Genomic DNA, 23,597 nt, shown 5'->3' with positions numbered 1-23,597 from the left:
TGAGGCCAGGTACTCATGGGCTATATGTTCATATTGCACATTCCTAGAGAGGGGGCTTGGACCTTGATGAAATTTTTTTTCCAGCCAGCCAGCATATCAGAACACAAGATTCTCCCAAAGTCCCCTCTAGGCCTTGGGCCTCTGTGATGTGGCCACTCACCCACTTATCCCCTTGTCAGCCCTACTTATAGGCTGGGTTGCAGCAGAGTGTACCTTTCCCCACAAAATCTTCCACTTAACACTAAAGTCAGTTCTGCAGTTTGCAACCTCTCAGTATGAACACTGTTGACATTTGTAGGGCATAAAATGTTACTAAAGATTATAAGGGTCTTTCCTATGCCCCAGATCTGAGTTAAGGGGAAAAAATCCTTGAAGACAAGGAGGAAGTCTTTGTTTGCTATCACTCATTCTTTCTATGTTGGTGAATGAAGCTTAAATTGTTTCATCATTTCAAAAGACCTATCAGTGAGTCCCGAAAAGCAGACTTTGGCTCTTCTCCAAATTTTGCTCAACCGTCCCTGGCTGGATGGGTGGATGGATGCATGGGCAGATAGGGAGGAAAAGGGGAAGAAAGGAAGGAAAGAAGGGCAAAAGGCAGATAGGAGGGAAGAGGAAAGGGAAGTAAAAAAGGGAAGAGAGGGAAAACTCTATGAATATATTTTTCCTGGTCCTAATCTCAATATTTTTATGTTGTATTTTTAATCTCCTTAGCCAATTTCCACCGCAAAACATCGGTGATCATGGTGGATGAGCTGCTGTCTGCCTACCCACACCAGCTGTCTTTCTCGGAGGCTGGTCTTCGGATCATGATCACCAGCCACTTCCCCCCCAAGACCAGACTCTCCATGGCCAGTCGCATGTTGATCAATGAGGTATCTGGGAAAGCATAACTCATCTGCCACTGGACAGCGGTGGGAAACTGGGAAGGAAAGTTTCCTGGCCTGAAAGCTGAAGCACTTAACAATGTTTAATGCATTATCCCTCAGCCATTTCTCAGCATCATTGCTCACTGGGCCAGCTATACATCCTGGTCCTTGTTCCTCCATCCAAGTATTGGCAGACATGGTCCCATTCCCAGTTATATAGAAAAACCCTCCTGTCCCCTTCTATATACCTTTTTCTTTTCATCTCCCATTTGAATGGAGCACTCTGATGTGAACTTGAGTAGAAGTAGTTGCATATCAAAGTTGCTTTAGTTTGAAATAGTGCTGAGTCTCTGACCTGAATTTTCCTGTATATTCCTTTATCTGGAGTGGCGGCCTTACTAGTGCACTAGTCTAAACACATGTATGTGGCTTGCTCACATATAGACCAAGAGATTCCTAAAATCTGGAGAAGAAAGATAACATCACAGTGCAGAGAGAATTAAGAACCCTGATAGAAAACAGTGCCCATCTGAGATATGGGAATTTTCTTCTTAAGCGATTTGCAAGCTCCAGTGGGTCATCAAAAGTTAATCCTTCCTTCCAGAGGGAGGTTGCCCAAATTGGTATTACTTTGAGAAATCTCTTAAGACTTGACTGGAGAGTGTTCTGAAAGTACCTCCATGTCAGCCGCCTGGAAAAAATTCCAATAGCTGGTGTTCTAGGTATAAAGACTTATAGTCTCTCTGACCATGGTGAGAATGTACCTTTCTCTTTCCAGAGACAAAGACTGATAAACAGCAGGGCTTACACAAATGGAGAATCTGAGGTGGCCATCAAAATCCCAATCAAGCACACTGTGGAGAATGGGACAGGGCCCAGCAGTGCCCCAGACAGGGGCATGAATGGGACTCAAAGGGATGATGTCGTTGCTGAGGCTGGCAATGAGACGGAGAATGAGAATGAGGACAATGAGAACAATGAAAATGATGAGGAGGAAGATGAAGATGAGGAGGAAGATGAAGGACCATACACGCCATTCGACCCCCCGTGTAAGAGGTCCTATGTCTGAGCTGGGGTTGGGGACTATTTCAAGGCCACTGAGTAGATGCCTTTAACTTTGATGATCATTCTGTGATTCATTTCAAAGAAATGTCTCTGTATGAATGTAGAAATATTTATATTAACATCTGCAGTGGGCAAGACTGTTGGAGAGGGTCAGAAATGATCAGGATGGTAATGTGTATTCATTGGTTGCAATGTGGGCTCTTGGACCAAATTTACAATTTTGTGGAGAAAGGCCTTCTATTAGCTGCTCTGAGGGAATTATTGGTGGTAAAGAGGAAATACATAAGAGTCACACCAGCAAAGCAGCTTGGATGCACAAGAAGAGACACTTCACCCACCTTTGCCCATCCCATTATAGTTGGCAGGGGGGTGTCCTGATAAGATCTGCCCTGGGGAACAAACATGTGCAGCCCTCTAACTTGGCTTTGTTTTTCTTCTCACTTCCTGCCTCTCACCCTTATTTGGTCCCTCCTCCCTGCCAGGACCTGCTGTTTCCAGGGCAGGCATCACAGGAGACACATACCTGGGCAAAAAGCATTCTGGCCCAGCTAAATATCACACAGAGGGGCTGGCTGAGGAAATCTCTTCGGTACCTCAAAGAGGAGAAGCAAGGCCTGGAAGAACTTTTAGGACCCCAGCCACTAGGGTGGTGTCCTTCCCCGCTGACTGCTACCTCGCCAAAGACTTGGCCATTCCAGTGACCTTGTACCCGCCCCCACCACTATTAGTGGAACAGGTAGCCCAAGCCCAAAGAACTCTGCCTATTTTCTAGATTTCCAGAAGCTTCTGATCATTTCAGGAAAGAGTGTACCGATCCAATTCACTTTCACTGTCAAGTATGTGAGGCTTAATTAACATGTGTAACTTCTTCAGGAAGTTTGAAGTTATAGGAAGACTTTAAATTATGAAGGATTGCTTGATCTACTTGAAAGTCCTTTTAATGCTGGAACATGGTTGCAGAGTGTCAGAGCCATGTTTTATTTTCAGGCACAAGGTCTTTTTTTGCTCCTTTTTGTGTCCAGGAGACAGCAAGTAAAACTCAGACCAGAACTGCTCCTGGGCCCCCCAGGGCTCCTGAGATCTCAGCCTGGTCAAGTGCTTACCAAAACTAACAAGAAAGCATCACCCAAATTCCTATGCTTCAAACTCCCAAACTGCCAAGCCAGAGTTAAATTGTTATTTGTTAGTAGGCAGTCTTGATAGAAAAAATATATACACTGGGTCTTTATGCATTTTGCTACCTGTCACTGTATTTCTTTCAACCTTCTTCCCTGTCAACCAGGACAAAAACAGTTTAAGGATTAAATGAGCAGACACTCTGTTCCTTGTAAACTCAAGTGCTTATTGCCAGAGTTATCACAGTTTTAGCAGCTTAAGAGGACACCTGTTGAACAGCTCCATGTTCCATGGGTCAGCAGTCTGGCACACCTGGCTGGATTTTCAGAGGCTCACAGGCTGAAATGGAGGTGTGGCCAGAACAGTGGTTCTTCTCAAAGGCCCTGGGAGAATCGCCCCCACACATACTCAGGTTGCTGGCAGATGGCGGTTCCTGTGGTTGCATGACTGAGTCCTGTTTCCTCGTTGGCTCAGGGCCAAGGGCTGCTCACTGCTCCTAGAGGCCACCCACATTCCTCATCAAAGGGCCCTTCCACCTGCAGATGAGCAACAGTGTGTCGGGTCCTTGTCACCCTTCTAATCTCCCTGGTGGCCCCTTCTACTTGTGAGGGCTCCTGTGATAGATCATAAGCACAGTCAGGACTGATAGCTCCTGAATCAAGGCACAGAATCTCGGGGTCCCACATCTAGAATTCTACCTTCCCCAGCCCTTATTTCAGGCTCCACCATTGGCAGTTCATAACCCAGCTTCAGAAACACTCATTTTGCTGAAGTCATCCACTGACTAAGGATGCAGTGGGGCCAAGTGCTATGTTGCCCTCTCAGAAGCCTAGAAGCCCCAAGTACGCCCTCCAGGCAGACACCTGAAGACACATGTGTGAGACCAGACAGGTTGTTTGGCTCCCAAACATGGCTTTGTTACTTCATGGGACAAAAGAGCCCCTTTCAAATCACTTGTTCCATATTCCTCATCTGGATGAGACAAATGCCAGACCTAACTGTGAGTTTGTGAAGTACCTCCTCATCTCTGAAATCAGTGAGAGCTGAGGAGGCTCTGGGGCTTCCAGCCATGTTGTCTTCTTCCTTATATAATGGGTGACATGGCTGCAGGCATGGGCTCGGAAATCCTACCTCAAGCTGCCTTCACCTTTCAGAAGAACAGGTCCCAGAGAAGAAATGATGCTCTCCATGGTCCTGCCCCCCTGGGGTCTCTGCTCCATTTCAGGGCCCAATCTGCTGAGACTGGAAACAGAATCCCAAGTTCCTCTACACCAGCCTTTCTCATGTGGGCTTCCCTGTCAAAATGCAGTACTGATTTAGGCAGTTGGGGTGGGGACTGTGGGTCTTCATTTTTAATGAGTCCTCCAGTAATAGTGCTGTTAGTCCATGGGTCACACCTGGATGGTGAGGGGCTAGAGGTCTGGAGTCACTTCGGTGATCTTCACAGTTCTTCTGAGAGTTAGGACTTAATTCAGACCCAGGTTCTGCCTCTGAAATGGAGAATAGGCCTGTCCAGGTGTGACCCTCAGCACTTCTTCACCAGGACCACCCCTCTCCAGGTATGAAGCAAGCCACAGGTGTCTCTGGCCAGCAGAGGGCACTCAAGGTGCCAAAGGGAGAGTCTGGGAAGCCCTGAGCAGTTTCTTCTCATGCTAAGTCCTTTTGGCCTGAAAAAGGTCCACACACACAATGAGCACACCTTTTCCTCTCATGATCATCCTGCAAGGGCCTGGCCTCCTCTGCTCCTGCTGCCCAGCTGCAGGCCTTTCTTCTTGCCAGGACATGACTGCTGTGGGTATAGTCAACAAGTAATTATGTGTGAGTATATAAATATAGGAATATATATGGCATGGGTGTCTATGTTTGTATACATGAATACAGGAGTATGTGCATATATAATGTGCATGTGTGTGATATAATGTATATATACATGATTGTGTATGTACTGTATAAATGTAATACATTGTGTGTTAATATACATATATCTATAGATATTTAAACAGTGGGATGTTTGATCATATATACATACATGTTAGCATACATGTGTGTATATATGTATAGACTGAATGTATCCATATTATATATGCCTATGTATACTACGTATGTATATATACACATATAAATTATACATGTATTTTTATCTTTTTTTATTGTTGTTCAAGTACAGTTGTCTCCATTTTGCCCCCACCGATCTCTTCTGCCACACCCCTCCCCACCTCCCACCCTCAATCCTTCCCCGCTTTGGCTTTGTCCTTGTGTCCTTTATACATGTTCCTTGACAACCCCTCCCCTTCTTTTTCATATTATCCCCCTCTCCCTTCCCCTCTGGTTACTGTCAGTTTCTTCTTTATTTCAATGTCTCTGGCTATATTTTGCTTGCTTGTTTGTTTTGTTGATTTGGTTCCACTAATAGGTGAGATCATAATGTATTTGTCTTTCACCACCTGGCTTATTTTCACTTAGCATAATGTTCCCCAGATACACCCATGCTGTCACAAAGGGCAGGAGCTCCTTCTTTCCTTCTGCTGTGTAGTATTCCATTGTGTAAATGTACCATAGTTTATTGATCCACTCATTTACCGGGGGGGAACCTAGGCTGCTTCCAGCACTTGGCTATGGTAAATGGTGTTGCTATGAACATTGGGGTGCATAGGTTCTTTTGAATTAATGTTTCGTGACTCTTAGGGTATAAACCCAGCAGTGGAATTGCTGGGTCTAAAGACAATTTCATTTTTAGTTTTCTGAGGAAATTCCATACTGTTATCCACAGTGGCTGCACCAGTTTGCATTCCCACCAACAGTTTACTAGGATTCTCTTTTCTCCACATCCTCACCAGCACTCATTGTTTGTTGATTTGGTTATGCTGGCCATTCTGACCGGTGTGAAGTGGTATCTCACTGTGGTTTTAATTTGCAGCTCTCTGATAGCTAGTGATGCTGAGCGTCCTTTCACATGTCTCTGGGCCCTCTATGTGACCTCCTTGGAGAAGTGTCTTTTCAGGTCCTTTGCCCATTTTTTAATCAGATTGTTTGTCTTCCTGGAGTGGAGTCGTGTTAGTTCTTCATTTATTTGGGAGATCAAACCCTTGTCCCAGATATCACTGAAAAATATGTTTTCCCATACAGTTCTTTCCCTTTTCATTTTGCTAACGTTTTCTTTAGCTGTGCAGAAGCTTTTCATTTCGATGAAGTCCCATTTATTTATTCTTTTCTTTATGTCCCTTGCTCTAGGAGACATGCCAGTGAAAATGATGCTGCCTGGAATATCTGAGCTTTTCCTTCCTATGTTCTCCTCTAGGACTTTTATGGTGTTATGACTTACATTTAAGTCTTTTATCCATCTTAAGTTTATTTTTATGTATGGTGTTAGTTGGTGAACAAGTTTTATATTTTTTGTATGTACCTATTCAGATCCTGCAACACCATTTGTTGAAGAGGCTATTTTGACTCCGTTTTATGTTTCTTCCCCCTTTATCAAATATTAATTGACCATAGAGGCTTAGGTTTATTTCTGGGCTCTCTATTCTGTTCCATTGATTTATGTGTCTGTTCTTATGCCAGTACCAGACCGTTTTGATTACTGTACCTTCTAATATATAGTTTGATGTCAGGTATGGTAATCCCAACTACTTTGTTCTTCTTTCTCAAAATTGCTGCGGCTATTCAGGGTCATTTATGGTTCCGTATAAATTTTTGAAGTGTTTGTTCTTTTTTTTTAAAGATTTTATTTATTTATATATCTTTAGAGGGGAAGGAGAGAGGGAGAAAAACATCAATGTATGGTTGCCTTTTGTGTATCCCCTGCTGGCAGTTAGCCTGTAAGGAACCGGTCTGCAACCCAGGCATCTGCCCTGGCTGGGAATCGAACCTCGATTGCCTGGTTCACAGGCCCGCGCTCAATCCACTGAGATACGCCAGCCAGGGCCTGAAGTGTTTGTTCTTTATCTGTGAAATATGTCATTGGCAGTTCAATAAGGATTGTTATGAATCTATAAATTGCTTTAGGTAGTATAGACATTTTGATGATGTTAATTCTTCCAATTCATGAACATGGTATATGTTTCCATTTATTTGTGTCTTTCTTAATTTCTTTCTTCAGTGTTGTGTAGTTTTCTGAGTGCAGGCCTTTTACCTCCTTGGTTAGGTTTATCCCTAGGTATTTTATTTTTCTTGTTGCTATAGGAAATGGGATTTTTTTCCTGATTTCTCTTTCTGATATTCCATTGTTGGTGTTCAAAAATGCCTTTGCATTCTGAATATTGACTTGTATCCTGCTGTTTTCCAAATTCACTTATTAGATCTAGTAGATATTTGGTGGAGTCTGTAGGGTTTTCTGTGTACACAATCACGTCATCTGCAAACAATTACAGTTTTACTTTTTCCTTTCCAGTTTGGATGCCTTTTATTTCTTCTTCTTGTCTGATTGCTGTGGCTAGGACTTCTAGTACTATGTTGAATAGACACGGTGAAAGCGGACATCCTTGTCTTTATCCTGATCTTAGTGAGAAAGCTTTTAGTTTTTGCCCATTGAGTATGATGTTGGCTGTAGGTCTCTCATGTGTGGCCTTTATTATATTGAGGAATGCTCCCTGTACTCCCACTTTGCTGTGTGTTTTTTATCAAAAAATGGGTGCTGTACCTTATCAAATGCTTATTCTGCATCTATTCATATGATTGTGTGATTTTTGTCTTTCTTTTTTTTATGTGATGTATTACATATGTTGATGTGTGGATATTGTTTCTTGTATCCCTGGGATGAATCCCACCTAATCATGGTGTATGATCTCTTTAATGTATTGCTGGATACAGTTTGCCAGTACTTTGTGGAGAATTTTAGCATCTATTTTTGTCAGTGATACTAACCTGTAGTTTTCTTTCTCTGTTGTGTCTTTGTCTGCTTTGGAGATTAGGATGATGCCAGCCTCATAAAAAGAGTTTGGGAGTCTTCCATCTTCTTGGATTTTTTGAAATAGTCTGTGAAGGATAGGGGTTAGCTCTTCCTTAAAGGTTTTGTAAAATTCTCCTGTGAAACCATTCATCCAGTCCAGGGCTTTTGTGTGCTGGGAGATTTTTAATTACTGCTTTGATTTCCCAGCTGTTATTGGTCTGTTCAGGCTTTGTGCTTCTTCTTGATTCAGTTTTGGAAAATTACATTTTTCTAGAAATTTGTCCACTTCACCCTGGTTTTTAAATTTTTTGGCATATAATTGTTCATAGTAATTTCTTACGATCCTTTTTATTTCAGTGGAATCAGTTGTAATTTCTATTCTTTTATTTCCAATTTTATTTATTTGGGTCCTTTCTCTTTTTTTTCTTGATGAATCTGCTTAAAGGCATGTCAATTTTGTGTATATTTTCAAAGAATCAGCTCCTGGATTTACTGATCCTTAGAATCCTTCTTTTAGTCTCTATGTCATTTAATTCTGCTCTGATCTTGTTTATTTCCTTCCTTCTACTCACTCTAGGCTTTTGTTGTTTTTGTTTCTCCAGTTCTTGTAGCTGTAGGATTAGGTTGTTTATTTGAAATGTTGCCTGTATTGCTATGAACTTGCCTCTCAGGACTGCCTTTGCTGTGTCCCATAAGTTTTTCCACCGTTGTGCGTTCATTTTCATTTGTTTCCAGAAACTCTGGTCTTTTCTTTGATCTCATTCTTTACCCATTCATTGTTTTTTTTTATTTTTAAAAAAAATTTTAAAGATTTTATTTATTTATCTTTACAGGGAAGGGAAGGAGAGAGGGAGAGAAATATCAACGTGTGGTTGCCTCTCATGGGTCCCCTGCTGGGAACTGGCCTGCAACCCAGGCATGTGCCCTGACTGGGAATCGAACCATGATCCTTTGGTTTGCAGGCCCGCGCTCAATCCACTGAGCTACACCAGCCAGGGCCTTAACCCATTTATTGTTTTATAGCGTGGTATTCAATCTCCATAAATTAGAGTGGTTTTGAGTTTTTTTCCTTGAGGTTGGTTTCTAGTTTCAGTTCCTGTGGCCCAAGAAAATGCTTGATATGATTTCACTTTTCTTGAATTTTTTGAGGCTTGTTTATGTCCTATCATGTGGTCTATCTTTGAAAATATTCCATGTGCATTTGAAAAGAATATGTATTTTCCTACGTTGGGATGAAAGGAGATGTGTGTGTGTGTGTGTGTGTGTGTGTGTGTGTGTGTGTGTGTGTATATTCAGTTAAATTCATTTGATCTAGGGCATTGTTCAATGCCACAATATCCTTGTTGATGCTTAGTTTGGAAGATCTATCCATTTTTGACAATGGGGTGTTAAAATCCCCTAGTATAAGTTTGTTGCTGTCTACATCTTTTTTGAAGTCCTCTAGGATTCTCCTTATATATTTGCGTGCTCCTATATTGGGTACACATATGTTTATAATGTTTATATCTTCTTTTTTAAAATACATTTTATTGATGATGCTATTACAGTTGTCCCATTTCCCCCTTCATTCCCCTCCACCCTGCAAAGCCTCTCCCACCCACATTCTCCTTTTTAGTTCATGTCCATGTGTCATAAGTGTTTTAGCTTGTACATTTCCCATACTATTCTTGCCTCCCCCTGTCTATTTTCTACCTACCATCTATTCTACTTATTCTCTGTACCTTTTTCCCCCTCTCTCCTCCTCCTACTCCCCTGTTGCTAACCCTCCATGTGATCTCCATTTTTGAGATTCTATTTCTGTTCTAGTTGTTTGCTTAGTTTGTTTCTGTTTTTGTTTTAAGTGTGGTTGTTAATAATTGTAAGTTTGCTGTCGTTTTGCTATACATGTTTTTTATCTTCGTCTTCTAAGATAAGCCCCTTTAACATTTCATATAATAAGGGCTTGATGATGATGCACTCCTTTAACTTGACCTTATCTGAGAAGGACTTTATCTGCCCTTCCATTCTAAATGAAAGCTTTGCTGGATAGAGCAATCTTGGCTGTAGGTCTTTGGATTTCATGACTTGGAATACTTCTTTCCAGCCCCTTCTTGCCTGCAAGATCTCTTTTGAGAAACCAACTGACAGTCTGATGGGAACTCCTTAGTAGGTGACTGTCCCCTTATCTCTTGCTGCTTCTAGAATTCTCTCCTTCATTTTAATCTTGGCTAAGGTAATTATGATGTGCCTTGGTGTGTTCCTCCTTGGGTCCATCTTCTTTTGGATTCTCTGAGCTTCCTGGACTTCCTGGAAGGCTATTTGCTTTGCCAAATTGGGGAAGTTCTCCTTTATTATTTGTTCAAATAAGTTTTCCAGTTGTTGCTCTTCCTCTTCCCCTTCTGGTATCCCTATAATTCAGATGTTGGAACATTTAAAGATGTCCTGGAGGTTCCTAAGCCTCTCCTCATTCTTTTGAATTCTTGTTTCTTCATTCTTTTCTGTTTGGTTGTTTCTTTCTTCCTTCTGGTCCTCTCCATTGATTTTAGTCCCAGTTTTCTTCCCATCACTATTGGTTCCCTGTGCATTTTCCTTTATTTCACTAAGCATAGCCTTCATTTTTTCATCTAATTTGAGACCAAATTCAACCAATTCTGTGAGCATCCTTATCACCAGTGCTTTGAACTGTGCATCTGATAGGCTGGCTATCTCTTGGTCGCTTAGTTGTATTTTTTCTGGAGCTTTGATCTGTGCTTTTGTTTGGGCCATTTTTGGGGGGGGGAAAGCATTTTTTTATGTTGTTGTCGCACCTGTTATGTATGAGGGGAAGAGCCCTAGGTGTTCACCAAGGCAGGGCAACGCAGTGGCTGGATTGTGATAGTGTGTGGGGGGGAGATGTCTGAGAGGGAACAATGGCACTTGTTCTGCTCTCTGTCAAATTTCCGTCCCTTCTGACCTGCTTCCCCCAAACTAGCTGGGCCTTTCTGATGCTGATTCCATGTGGGTGGGCTTATGTATGTTCTAGGACCCCGTGGGTCTCTAACAAACTCTCCTGTGAGGCTGGGAGTCTCTCCCAGCACCTCAACCCCTACAGGTGTTTTCAATTGGTGTTTTGAGGCTTTAGTTTCCTGGGCTGGGACCTTGGGTTGTGGGGTCTGTCTCATTCCCCAGTTTCGCCTGATTTATCTGCTAGAGAATGTGGGACCGCCCAGTCAACCACCCAGCTTGCACACCAAGCTCAACTTCATAATCGTTGCCTCACTGGGTCCACCCACTGCCATCTTGTGCACCCAGTGCCACCACTTCTTTTGCCACGACCACTTTCCTCCTGGCCACCCAAATCCACTCCTCCTACCAGTCTGGATGAATGTGTCTATTTTAACTCCTTGGTTGTCGGGTTTCCATAGAGTTCAATTTTCTGTCAGTTCTGGTTGTTATTTTGTTTCTACATTGTTGTTGTCCTTATTTTAGTTGTGCGAGGAGGCATAGTGTGTCTACCTATGCCCCCACATTGGTTGGAAGTCCTCTATGTCTTCTTGATAAATTCATCCTTTGAGTATTATGAAGTGTCCTTCTGGCTCTTTTTATGGCCTTTGTTTTGAAGTCTATTTCGTCTGACATAAATATTGCTACACCAGCTTTTTTTTTCTTGTCCATTTGCCTGGAATATTTTTTCTACCTTTTATTTTCAGTCTGTGTAGGTCTTTTTTTCTCAGGTGGGTGTCTTGTAGACAGCAAATATGTGAGTCATATTTTCTTATCCATTCAGCTATCCTATGTATTTTGATTAGAACACTTAATCCATTAACATTTAAGGTTATTATTGATAGGTATTTATTCATCCCCCCCCCCTTTTACCTGTGTTCTCTCTCTCTCTCTCTCTTGCTCTTTTTCTTCCTCTTAAAGCAGTCCCTTTAGCATATCTTGAATGCTGGTTTGGTGGAACTATATTCTTTCAGTCTACTTTTGTTGAGAAACTCCTGATTTCACCTTCCATTTTTACTGAGAGCCTTGATGGGTAGAGTAGTCTTGGTTGCAGGCCTTTGTTTTTTACTACTTGGAATATTTCCTGACATTTGCTTCTGGCTTGTAGTATTTCTGTTGAAAAATCAGCTGCTAGCCTTATCAGAGCTTCTTTGTATGTTACTTGCTGTTTTTCCCTTGCTGCCTTTAGAATTCTTTCTTTGCCTTTGAATTTTGCCATTTTAATTGTGATGTCTCTTGGGGTGGGCCTCTTTGGAGTGGGTTCATCTTGATTGGTACCCTCTGTGCTTTCTGAACTTGCATTGATTTTCCCCTCTCCAGGTTAGGGTAGTTTTCTGTCATTATTCTTTCAAAGAGGGTAATCCCTTGCTCCTTTTCTTTTCCTTCTGGTAATCCTGTGATTTGAATGTTGTTGCATTTCATGTTATCTTGCAGTTTCCTTAAGCTATCTTCATGTTTTTTTAGTCTTTTTTTTCATGCAGCCTCTCTACCTAGGTGTTTCTTTCTAACTAGTCTTCCAGCTCACTAATTTGGTCCTCTGCTTCATCCAACCTGCTTATAATTCCTTTTAGTGTATTTTTTTATTTAAGAAATTGCATTCTTCATTTCTTCCTGGTTCTTGCTTATAGATTCTATTTCCTGTTTCATACTGTTGTGGTTTCCACTTAGTACCTTGTAGTTGCCTGTGAGTCCCTTATAAGACTGTGAGCAGTCTTATAACTGTTCTTTTGAATTCTATATCTAACAGTTTGCTTATCTTCATTTCATTTAGCTTAGGGAGTCTTTCATTCCTTTTGACTGCAAGTTCTTTCTTTGTCTCTTTATTTTAAGTGACTGTTTTTGTTTGTTTATGCGATTCTCAATGCTCTGCTTTGCCAGCTATCTTTGTATGATGAACTTCTGTGGTTGGAGTTCTATGGAACTCAGTGGTGCAATCTCTTTGATTTCCTTGTCTGGATATTCTAGCATTGCCCTTCCTTCTGTTTGTGTGGGCTCTCTTGTTGTACTTGAGCTTTACCTGTTGGTGGTTCCTTTGTTGGTGGGTTCTCTCCTCCAGAGGGTTTACTGATATTCACAACTTCCACCTTGTCTTATATATGATCAGAGGCAGAATGAAAGCAAAAATGAAGAGTAGTCTATGGGATTTAAAGTACTAACAGCTAGAGAATAGATAGGAGATCCTTTGGAGAAGTACAGCAATAACTGTGATATTTCACCCAGCTAGCCACTTCTTATAAAATGTGGAAAAGAGATAAGATTATTATTAGAAGAGAAAAAGAATGTGAACTGACTGAGAAAGCAGAGCACTTACGTGAGGTTAGATGGTGAGATATAGTGAGGGTAAGAGATAGAAATTTGGCATAGTGTATGAGAGAATAAAGTTCACCACAGTAGTAATAAAGCTCAGGAAGATGGCAAAATGGATTCAGACCAGGGAAGGTTGCTGTGTGAGATTTGTAATAATAATATTATTATAAGGAATATATAATATGAATAAAAAGAATAAAAACTAAAACACCAAGAGTAATGTGTTATTAGAGTACATGTGAAGTGAAAGAAGAAAAATTAAAATGCAATACTGAAGGGAGAATAAAGAAAACCAACAAACAATGGAATCAAACAAACAAACAAAAAAGCTAAATGGAAAAAGGAGAAATTAAAAAAATAAAGCAATAAAATGCAAGTTCTGAATAGCAAAGTTAAATTTGTCTCAGCTGTTGATGTTCACCTTCTAACTTCTTTCTGGATCTGTCGTTGGTCTTCTCACAGCTCCAGGTCTTATTGTCCTACACTTGATTTTTTTTAAGCCTCCTGCTGACTTTAAAATTGCCAGGAGGGTTTTGCTGGTCTTCCTGGATGCTGCAGGCAGAGGGGGAGTGGGCTCCATTTTTTTCCTTTCCTGTGGTTCTAGGAGGATGGGGGCTTGATCTGGGCTACAGTATTCGTAGGTACCTAGTTTCCAGCCCTGCAGTGAGCTGTGCAACTCCCACAATCCACTCTGTGTATTTGCACCAGACCTGCACCTATAATTCACCTCATTATTCAACCCTTTGATTAGCCCATGAGCTGCATTGGTACCCTTTTTTCTTCCTCTTTGTTGTCCTGGTCCTGTGTGCATGCAAAGTCCCTTCAGGGCAGTTTAGTTGCCCTATTGAATTGAGTCTTTCTGGGTGCTACTACCTCTCTGAGCCACTGCTGCCCCTCTTTGATCAATCCCTGAGGTACCCTGAGTGGGAGCAAATTTCACTCTCCCTCCTCCCTCTTTGCTGGCCTGGTTGCTGCATGTGAGAGGTCCTTGCACAGTAGCTGAGAGACTTTTTTGAGTGAATTCCTCTTATTCGTGGCTGGCCATTCCTAACAAGAACCCAGCTTTCCACAAAGACTGACCAGTCCAGGAACTATATGTGTCACTGCCGGTCACAGTCCATCTCTTCTCTCATCTCCAGGTGCCACCTGGCTCCCCAGTTCCTCTGGTACTGTCCCAGCCAGTAACCACAGTCCTAGCTGGGGTACACCACCAGCTGTATCTCTTACTGCATCTCTGTCCTGCCCACCCCCCACAGCAAATTTAAGCATCTAGCTCTCTCATGGTAGCAGGTCTGTGACTTCCCCACTCTGGGAGGGGAGGGAGCCGCCAAGACACAATCCCTGACCTGGCTCTCTTCCATAGCTCCTGCTGCAGCTGCAGTCTCCAGCTCAAGGCCCTGGGACTCTCCCATCGACCTGCAAAATCTCCTTACCATCCATCTATATATTTTTATCTCTTCTGTGAAGAAAGCCTTACTGTTGACTGACAGAAACAGAAAAATTTACCTGTGTATGGAGATAAAAATACTTCCATTTAAAAAAAAGAAATACAGCCCTGGCTGGTGTAGCTCAGTGGATTGAGCCTGGGCCTGCGAACCACATGATCGCAGTTCAATTCCCAGTCAGGGCACATGCATGGGTTGCAGGCCAGTTCCCAGCCGGAGACTCATGAGAGGCAACCGTACATTGATGTTTCTCTCCCTTTCTCCTTCCCTTCCTCTCTAAAGATAAATAAAGAAAATCTTTAAAAAAAGAAATACATAAAAATATATGTATTTTTGTGGGTGAAATTACTTTTTATTTTCTTTGTATTTTTATTTTAAAACAATATACATTTTAGTTGCCTATATAATTAGAACAAATTAGTATATTTAGATCTAGGTATAAAATATTGAACAATGACTTTTCCTCTATCCTACAGAATTAAGGTTCCTAAGAGGCTTAATAAGGAATATAACTTGGGAACAAGACCTTTGCTTTTCAAAGCCAGCCATACTGAATGGGATGCTCAGACTCCCTGTCTCATGTCCCCTGCTTCATCTTCCACTTGCTGGCTGGCACTTGAGAAATTATAGAATTGCTGGTACATCAGGTTCACATGCTGGAAGTTTTGTTTTTCTTAAAATGCTGCTGTATCCGCCGTACCTGGGGCAGTGACTGGCACAGAGGGACATAGTGGGGGTATCCAGTTACTGTTTGTTGAATTAATGAGTAAACCTATATCCAGGAGGGCTCTGCTTAGATCACATGGCAGTGGAGCAAAAGATGGAAAAATGTCCAGAAATACTGTTGACTCAAAGAAGGAAGAAAACAGTTTTTTCCCCTTTATTCAAAAATGGAAATTTAGACTAGCTAAAGTGTAAATGATCCTTACCTGACCTCTCTTGCTTCTCCAAATCATTGGAAACACATTTCTGCATCATTTGGTTTATTTAAGGAGTAAATATATTTGTTACATTGCATTTATAGGTATAGTCCAGATGATATTCATTGAATTTCTGCTTTAAGTTTGTCATTGTTACAATGAAATTGTAACTCAGAGATAGAATCTGTAGCATTTCAGATAACAATGACAATTGTTTTCAAGATACAGTGTCAAGTCACAATTTTTTCAGCTGAGAGACAAAACTCAAAACCAATTGCTGCTAATTTACATTGCTTGAAACTTTACCTAATTAATATTATTTTCTCAGTTCTTGCAGTCATAAATTCTGCCTTCAATTTTTCTTGTCTTTTATATTTTCTGAAGAATGACAAAATATCCAAATTGAAGTCACTCCTGTTCTCATTCATATGTTTCTTTGCAACTTTGATCGGGCGTGCATCTTGAACCAAACCCCATCTCTCTCTCTCTCTTTCTCTCTCTCTCTCTCTCCCCCATCCCCCACCTTCCCCTACCCACTTATGGGGGCATCTGGAAAACTGGTTAGCCAGTGAGGGGATGCCAAGATCCCCAAATGCATAAGTGATTACCACTATAATGCAGGATTTAGGACAGGCAGACTTCCAGGAGGCACTTGGGATCCAAAGATCTGGCTATATTCTGGATTCTGCAGGATTTGAAAACCCCTCACAAAACAACTCTCAGGCAGTCTTCTTACTTTGTAATCCAGCCAAACACAGCCTCAATGTTCTCATCATTCACTTTGCCATCTCCAAATCTGAAATCTAACAAGATGCATAGCTACTAATAGAAAAATATTTCCCCTTCCCTAACAATTTGTTCTCTTGGCTTTATTCTGCACCTATAAGTGGGATATCTTTAGATTTTTTAAAATGAGTAATTTTCTTTGGTCTGCCTGATTAGATAGCTCATAGTAATGTTATTACTGTTAATATTATCAATATGTATTGAGTATGTGACACGTGCCCTGCACCGTTCATGGCATTCAAAGTAGAGTGGTAAACAGTCTAGAGGAAACACTCTTTCTTATATAATTTATATTCTAGTTTGGGGCAACTGAAAATAAACGAGCAAACAATTAAACTGATACTTTCAGACAGAAAACATTTGCTATGGAGCAAATAAATGCAGGTGATGGGAAAGAAAGAAGTGGGGTAGGTGGGGGTCTTACCTGGATCAGGTGATCTTAGGGGTCAGGAGACAATGGAGCTGTGAGGTGACCACAGAGCATATTCAGCCACATGAAGATCATGGCAGAGGCAACTGCAGGTGCATGGGCCCCAAGGTAGAAGGAGGCTTGGAGTATCGGACAACAGAAACAAAACTGAGGCAAAGGAGTGTATAAGTAGAGAGAATGGTGGGAGCCAACTCATTTAGGGCTTTGTCATCCATGATGGGGAGATATGGCTTTTCTCTTAGGGCAGTGGGAGCCAGTAGAAGATTCTAGAACAGTTTGCTTTTTGAGATTCTCCTCTGGCTACTGGTGGCAAACAGATGAAGGCAGGCAAATGTAGAAGCAGTGAGTCCTTTTAGGCAGCCAGGTCATGGATAGAGGACTTGGCCCAGGGAGAGGCCATGGCAATAGTGAGCTGCAGACGGATTGAGACTGCCCTGGGCAGGTTGCCAAGGTTGGTGTGAGGGGGATGAGAGAAGTGAGAGATAAGAGAAGGAGAGTCAACAATGATTCTGAGGATTTTTTTCTCCTCCAACTTGCGAGTTTACATTATCTCAGCCCCATGCTAATACCGTACATAATTCTTCCAGCTACTCTGTGAGCTCACTGTTACTGTGTCCACATTTTACAGATGAGCAAACTGAGGCTTAGGGGATTAAGTAACTGAGACACTTGACTCAGACAAAGCAGGCACTGGACCCAGTGCTGTCTGATGAATAGGCCCCACTCTCCATTTAGTGACCACCCTGCCTTGGCATCTGAGAGAGACCAGGGAGCCAAAAGTGATGTTGTGTAACTTTACTCTGTAGTTTTAAGAAACTATTTGGAGACTGGCAAGAAATTTGGTGAAGTAAAGTGCTGGACATTAGTAGAAAATTATGAAATAAATTTTGTTAAACATTTCATGATTCACTGTGCAAAACGTAATTTTAAAAAAACTTTCTTATCTCTGGCAGGAATATAAAATGGTACAATCATTTTAGAAAACTGTTTGGCAATTTCTTATAGAATTAAATAAACACCCACCCCATGACTCGGCAATTCTACTCCTGGGTCTTTGCCCAAGAGAAATGAAAACATACCCCCAAAAGATTTGTTCAAGAATGCTCATAGCCACTTTAGTTGTAACACCTGAAAACTGGACCAACCAAAATTCCCATCCACTAGGAGAGTGGATAAACAAACTGTGCTGTATTCACAGAATGGAATCTCCACAACAATTAGAAGGAATGAATTACTGACATATGAATAAATCACACACACAAAAAAAACATATGTTGAATAGAAGAAAGTATACACAAAAATGAACTATATAATTTTACTTATTTGAAGTTGAGGAACAGGAAAAATTAATCTATGGTGGTAGCGGGTGGGATGATGACTAGAAAGAGGAACAGGGAACTTTGTGGAAGAGGAGATCATGATTGAAGAAGGAAGTACATATGTGTATGCATAGTTCTTTCCAGAGGTGAGTTAGCACTTAAGCATGATTGTAGTAAAGACCAAAGGAACACTGATACATTTTTCAAATCTAAGGCTACAGGAACCCGTGATCATATATTCACCAAAAAACACATGTATGGTTGTCTCTGAATCATAGCATTCAGGCAGCACAGAGATGGTAGGATTATCACTGACAAATCCATCATCTTATCCATGGCAGCATGTGATTAGAGAAATTATTCTCTATTGCAGCATATAGTTGCAACTATTAATTTGTAAATTTATATCAGTTTGGGATGCAAACACTCAAAGCTGTGTTTTGACAACCTTGGGAGCTTTCAAATCATCTTTCAAGATTTCAGTGCGTTGACAAAAAATGCTGAGAAATTCCACTAGATGGCGCTGTGACCACTGACGCCTTATAATCTGGAAAGCTATATTGACCGATCCATCAATGGGGAGAACAGACAACAGAGGCTGACTGGTGGTCTTCAAAGCAACCCTCTTTACCCCATACGTTTTCCCCACTCCTTCATGTCCTGAAAATATTCCTCATCTTTCCAAGCCTGACCCCATTTTCCCAGCCATTTTCCTTGTATTATTCAGGGGTGAATCATCCTTTCATTTGGTGGCCTACCTAGCAGGTAGGCAGCAGGTAAGTTTTTTATTCTGCTTGATTTTTTACGCCAGGTTTTGTTGGTGGTAGAAAGCCATTTCAATCTTTGAGGGAAAGAGCAACATAGTAAAGTTCATTTCACAGGCCGTCAATTAGGATATAGATATCTGGGGAAAGCAGTATAGCAGGCTGGTGAAGCAGAGAAATGAAGCTAACTGATTTTTTTCTGCCCATTTTATTTTCCCAGCTGGCAAACTGGAAACAGTGAAATGGGCATTCACCTGGCCACTGAGTTTTGTCTTATACTTCACTGTACCCAATTGCAACAAGCCACGCTGGGAGAAGTGGTTCATGGTGACATTTGCTTCCTCCACGCTGTGGATCGCAGCCTTCTCTTACATGATGGTGTGGATGGTAAGTGCATTGAGGATGCTATGACAGCACTAGATCTCTTTAGAGAGAAAAATACACTTAACCAGAGAGTAATATGCGTTGGGGTGTCAGTCCAGTGATGGTTATCAATCAGCTATTGCGGTAATAAGCTGCATAATAGAACACCCCTAAATTCAGTGGTTTAGAAACAGAAGCATGCTCACATGTTTACAGGTTGACTATGATTGTACTAATCTCAGCAAGCACTGACTGAGCAGCTCTGCTTCAAGCCACAACATGGTTACATTTGATTCAGGCAGCAGGTGGGGTTCATGTCTACTCCATGTGTTTGTCCATTTTCCTGGATCAGTGACTGGGGAATGCTCTTCCCATGGTGGATCATTGGAATGCACCAGGTCAAGTGGAAACACCTGGTGCCTTCAAGGGCCTTGGCTGTGAGTTCCGCCCACATTTCATCAGCCATACCCTACATCAATGGAGTGGGAGAAATATACTTTACATGTTCCAGTGGAAAGGACAGCAGAGTCACCAGGCAAACGGTATGGAAGAAAAGTCTGAGGAATTGGAGAGTGGTAATCTCATCTATAAGAGTAACTTTCCCTAAGTCTCAGTTCCTTCAACCAGAAAATGAGCTCATTGAGCCAGAAGAGTCCCTTCTGAAGCTAAAACAGTGATTCCATGATTGCCCTGAACTGTGGGGCCAAAAGAGCCTCTGTCTTTAGAGGCGCAGACATATGCACCTTAACTTTGTTCAGAATTTATCTGGCAAAAGAAAACATCCCCATCTTTTTAAGGAGACATTTCTGAAATATGTTTATTAAACTATATTGTCAGTCTTATTGCCAAGATGTTTATTATTTTAGCCAAATATTTTAAAGTAAGAATTCAGAATGGTCTTATACATTAAAACAGTTGCTATAATATGGCATTTGTCTCCTACTTAGATATAGATGGTTATTGTATAGCAAATAGAATTCATGACATTTATGAAGCCCTCATTGTTACAACCTTTAATGAACATGAAAAAGTTTTTATATGCTCTTTTCCTTTACACAATTGTATCCATCTGTCTCTGTCTGCATTTCATGATGAAATGAATGCTTAGCAAAAAACATGAGCATTTTGTTGTAAATATAAGGGATGGGGGCTGTTCAAGTAATCACTTTTTGTGAAGTCATTGCATTAGGGGGTGGCCGTCAAGTACCTACCTAGTCATCCCTATTATAATATTAGATAATTTAGCATTTTAGGAAATTAAGATTGTAATTTGTTGCAAATAAAAATAGTAATAGATATTTTATATTTATGGTGAGAATTTCAATCAACTTTTGATGACGTTTTAATAAAAATTCTTCAAGTCACATCAACAATTAAAAAATATGTAATGTGTAGCTCAGTTCTTAGGTTGTGGAAGCATCTATATTAATATGAAAATAAGTAATTTAGAATTATGATTAAAGTGAGCATTTGCTTATAAAAATAAAAAGAAAGAAAATGCAACAAAAAATGTACTTTTAGGAAGTACAAGCCTACATATGTATGTCCCCCATTTATTGAATGCCTGTACTTGTTCATTGGAAAGCAAATTAATTCATTAGAACTGGAGTTGGGCAGAAATTAAAAGCCATGACAAAATTATGCAAATCTAAATTAATTTTGCTTGAGTGTCAGATGGAAATGCAATATACAAATTCCTGAAAACTAAACTCAAGAGATTTTTTTTTAAGTTTCTGAATTGCTCTTGCCTTCTTGGAATACTGCCACCTTGTGAAGAGGCCAGGTTAGCCTCCCTGAGGATGAGAGAACATGAAGAGAGAGGCCCAGCCAACAGCCAGCACCAAATGCTATACATGTGAATGAAGCCATCTGAGACCCCTCATCCCAGCTGACCCACTAGTGGACCAAGGCGAGACCAGCTGAACAGTACAACTAAGCCTAACCCAAAATGCTGATCTACAGAGTCACGAGTAAATAAAAATGCTAATTGCTTTAGGCCCCCCCCCAAAACTTCTGAAAATACTATTTTGGAGGTAACCAATTTGTAAAATTGACACAATTATTTTTTGCCTTCAACATCACAGAAACAGGTAATTTTTTTCAACCCAAACCTTCCAGCCACAGATTTCTCTCTCATCCTGTATTCATTAACATTTTTATTTGACAGTGCCGGCTCTTTTCCAGGTTTGAGGACTAGTGCTGGTGTCCTGACCTCCATGTACTCAATGGTTTTCTTCCAGGTCCACTAACATGCAAACTCACTGATCAATCTGAGGTTCACCCTCCTGTTTGCCTACTTCTGCTCTGGTGAAGGTTTAGTTCTAAGAAGTCCTGAGAAATGGTCAGTAATAGTGAAGAAACAAGGGAAGCAGGAGACCAGGCCCAGTCACCAGGAAAATCAGTTCCCTTAAACCCCAGACTCAAGCCCAATCATGGTAACACCAACAGGCAGTGGGGCAGCAGCTCTGTTCCAGGCCAGGCCCCAGGGAGCCAAACTTGATTTCCACAGGGACCCAACTGAGACTTGTTAGAAAGGAAAACAAAGCTTGGCCAGGATGCTTGTAGCTCCATTTCTCAAAAGCCTCCTCAGAAAAACAAACTGAAATGCTGTGTTTCTGCATCTCACTTTCTTGCCTGGAGAGAGGAAGGCAGATAGCCCAGGGTCACCCCAAGTTCATTTCAGCACTGAACAGAAATGGACTGCATCCTCCAGTTTGAAAGGGAGCAAACCCAGCATCTCAACTGATCCAACTTCCCCCAAACCTTTGGACTGAATGAGCACCCGTGATTTGGGGAGGGAGGAAGTCAGGGTGCCACACATAGGTGTCCCCTTCGATCTCCTGCTTGTGAGGAGGAACCATGATAATGTGCTGTATACAGCATGTGGTTTGCCTTTCTTGTGACTTTATAGCAAGTGAGGTTGTGGAACATCCTGAAATGATCAGTTCATCTCAGCTCTTGCAAGTTATCCTCTCCTTAGTCCTCTCCTTAGGGCAACATATAGGGAATTGGTCTCTTTCCCAATCCCCTCTCTTTTGCCACTGCCCATCACCCTCATCAGGATGTCCTACCAGCTGCTTTCCTCTCAGTTTTACCACCTGGAATTAGGGGGCAAGAATGACTCATTTGCATAATGGAAACACTGACTCAGGCTAAACCCCTCCTACCCAGATAGAACCACTGCCTGTGCAAATGAGCCTCCATACCCTGGTGAGAATGCCCCCTCTGCCGTTTTCTAGCACATCAGTGCCAGGCAATGCCTCAGTTTCCTTATCTGAAGAATGGAGATAATGACAGCACCTACTCCATAGGGTTGTTGTGAGAATTAAATCAGTTAAAACCCATGAACATCACTTAGCACAGTGGATGAGTACTTAATAAACATGAGTGATATGGTGTTGAAGATGATGTTGACAAACGTGATGTTAAGCAAGCTTCAAGGGAAAGAGGAAAGGAATAAGCTGCTTATGGCTTTTCCTACAAAACTGGATGGTGTAAATTCCCATTATACACCTCAGAACTTGGATGCTCAAATTCCCAGCCCATTATGGCAGCCATGTATTCTCGGTTCCCCAGGACCATCCTGAGTTTAAATACTCTATCCCAATATTGCTTTCTCCTAGAAACTCTGTTTTGTTTTGTTTCTGTCTCAGGCCTCCTGACCCACCTGAAAGGAACAAGAGAAAAAGGCCAGTCTTTGATTGGAACACGTGGGTTCCATAATTGCACTGTGGTCTCCTGACCTGCAGCCCCAGTCCAGTCCATGAGAGAGAGCTTCTTCCCCTTCTGTCTTTATACACAGGGCAGACAGTGCCCCCTGGAGAGACCAGCCAGATTGCAGCTTTTTCTGCTGACCAGAGGATTTACAGGCAGGTAGGGCTGGAGTTGGCCCTCAGCTTACCACTTATTCCTGCTTCTTGTAGGTCACAATCATTGGTTACACACTGGGGATTCCTGATGTCATCATGGGAATCACCTTCCTGGCAGCCGGAACCAGCGTGCCCGACTGCATGGCCAGCCTCATTGTGGCCAGACAAGGTGGGACCTCCAGTGGGATAGGGTAGGGGAAGGAAGGAAGGCCTCTCAACAAGGGATATGGAAGAGTGGGTGTCCACATGGCAATTACCAGGGCTTCAAATCCCAACAGGGGAGGAATGATGGGTGGCTTCAGTGCCATGTTGGTCAGAAGGCTTCTTGATATCAGAAGAAACAGGAAATAAGCCAGAAGATCCACCCTTGAGAAAGGCAGAGACAATTTCTAGATAGCATATGACCTCCCCTTCAGTGGGCTATATTACCATTTTTCTATTTTTAAAAATAGTAATAAATATAATGATAGCTAATCTTTGCTGAGTGCTTCACACTGA

At 41.7% G+C, this 23,597-nt stretch overlaps 1 protein-coding gene across 1 annotated transcript in view; it reads left to right on the top strand.

Annotated features, from left to right (window-relative positions):
* The window catches only part of SLC24A3 (solute carrier family 24 member 3), a 598,815-nt gene that overhangs the window by 551,103 nt on the left and 24,115 nt on the right, over nt 1–23,597 (top strand). The window contains exons 11-14 of the mRNA XM_037057030.1: nt 712–872; nt 1,645–1,915; nt 19,088–19,254; nt 23,154–23,268. Of these exons, the coding sequence (XP_036912925.1) occupies nt 712–872; nt 1,645–1,915; nt 19,088–19,254; nt 23,154–23,268 (714 nt within the window). The remainder of the gene's footprint in view (nt 1–711; nt 873–1,644; nt 1,916–19,087; nt 19,255–23,153; nt 23,269–23,597) is intronic.

Source organism: Sturnira hondurensis, unplaced genomic scaffold (genome assembly GCF_014824575.4).
Source record: "Sturnira hondurensis isolate 20B ecotype Veracruz unplaced genomic scaffold, ASM1482457v3 Scaffold0009244, whole genome shotgun sequence".
Classification (NCBI taxonomy): domain Eukaryota; kingdom Metazoa; phylum Chordata; class Mammalia; order Chiroptera; family Phyllostomidae; genus Sturnira; species Sturnira hondurensis.
Note: the sequence above shows the minus strand (reverse complement) of the source record. Positions and strands in the feature narration are given on the sequence as shown.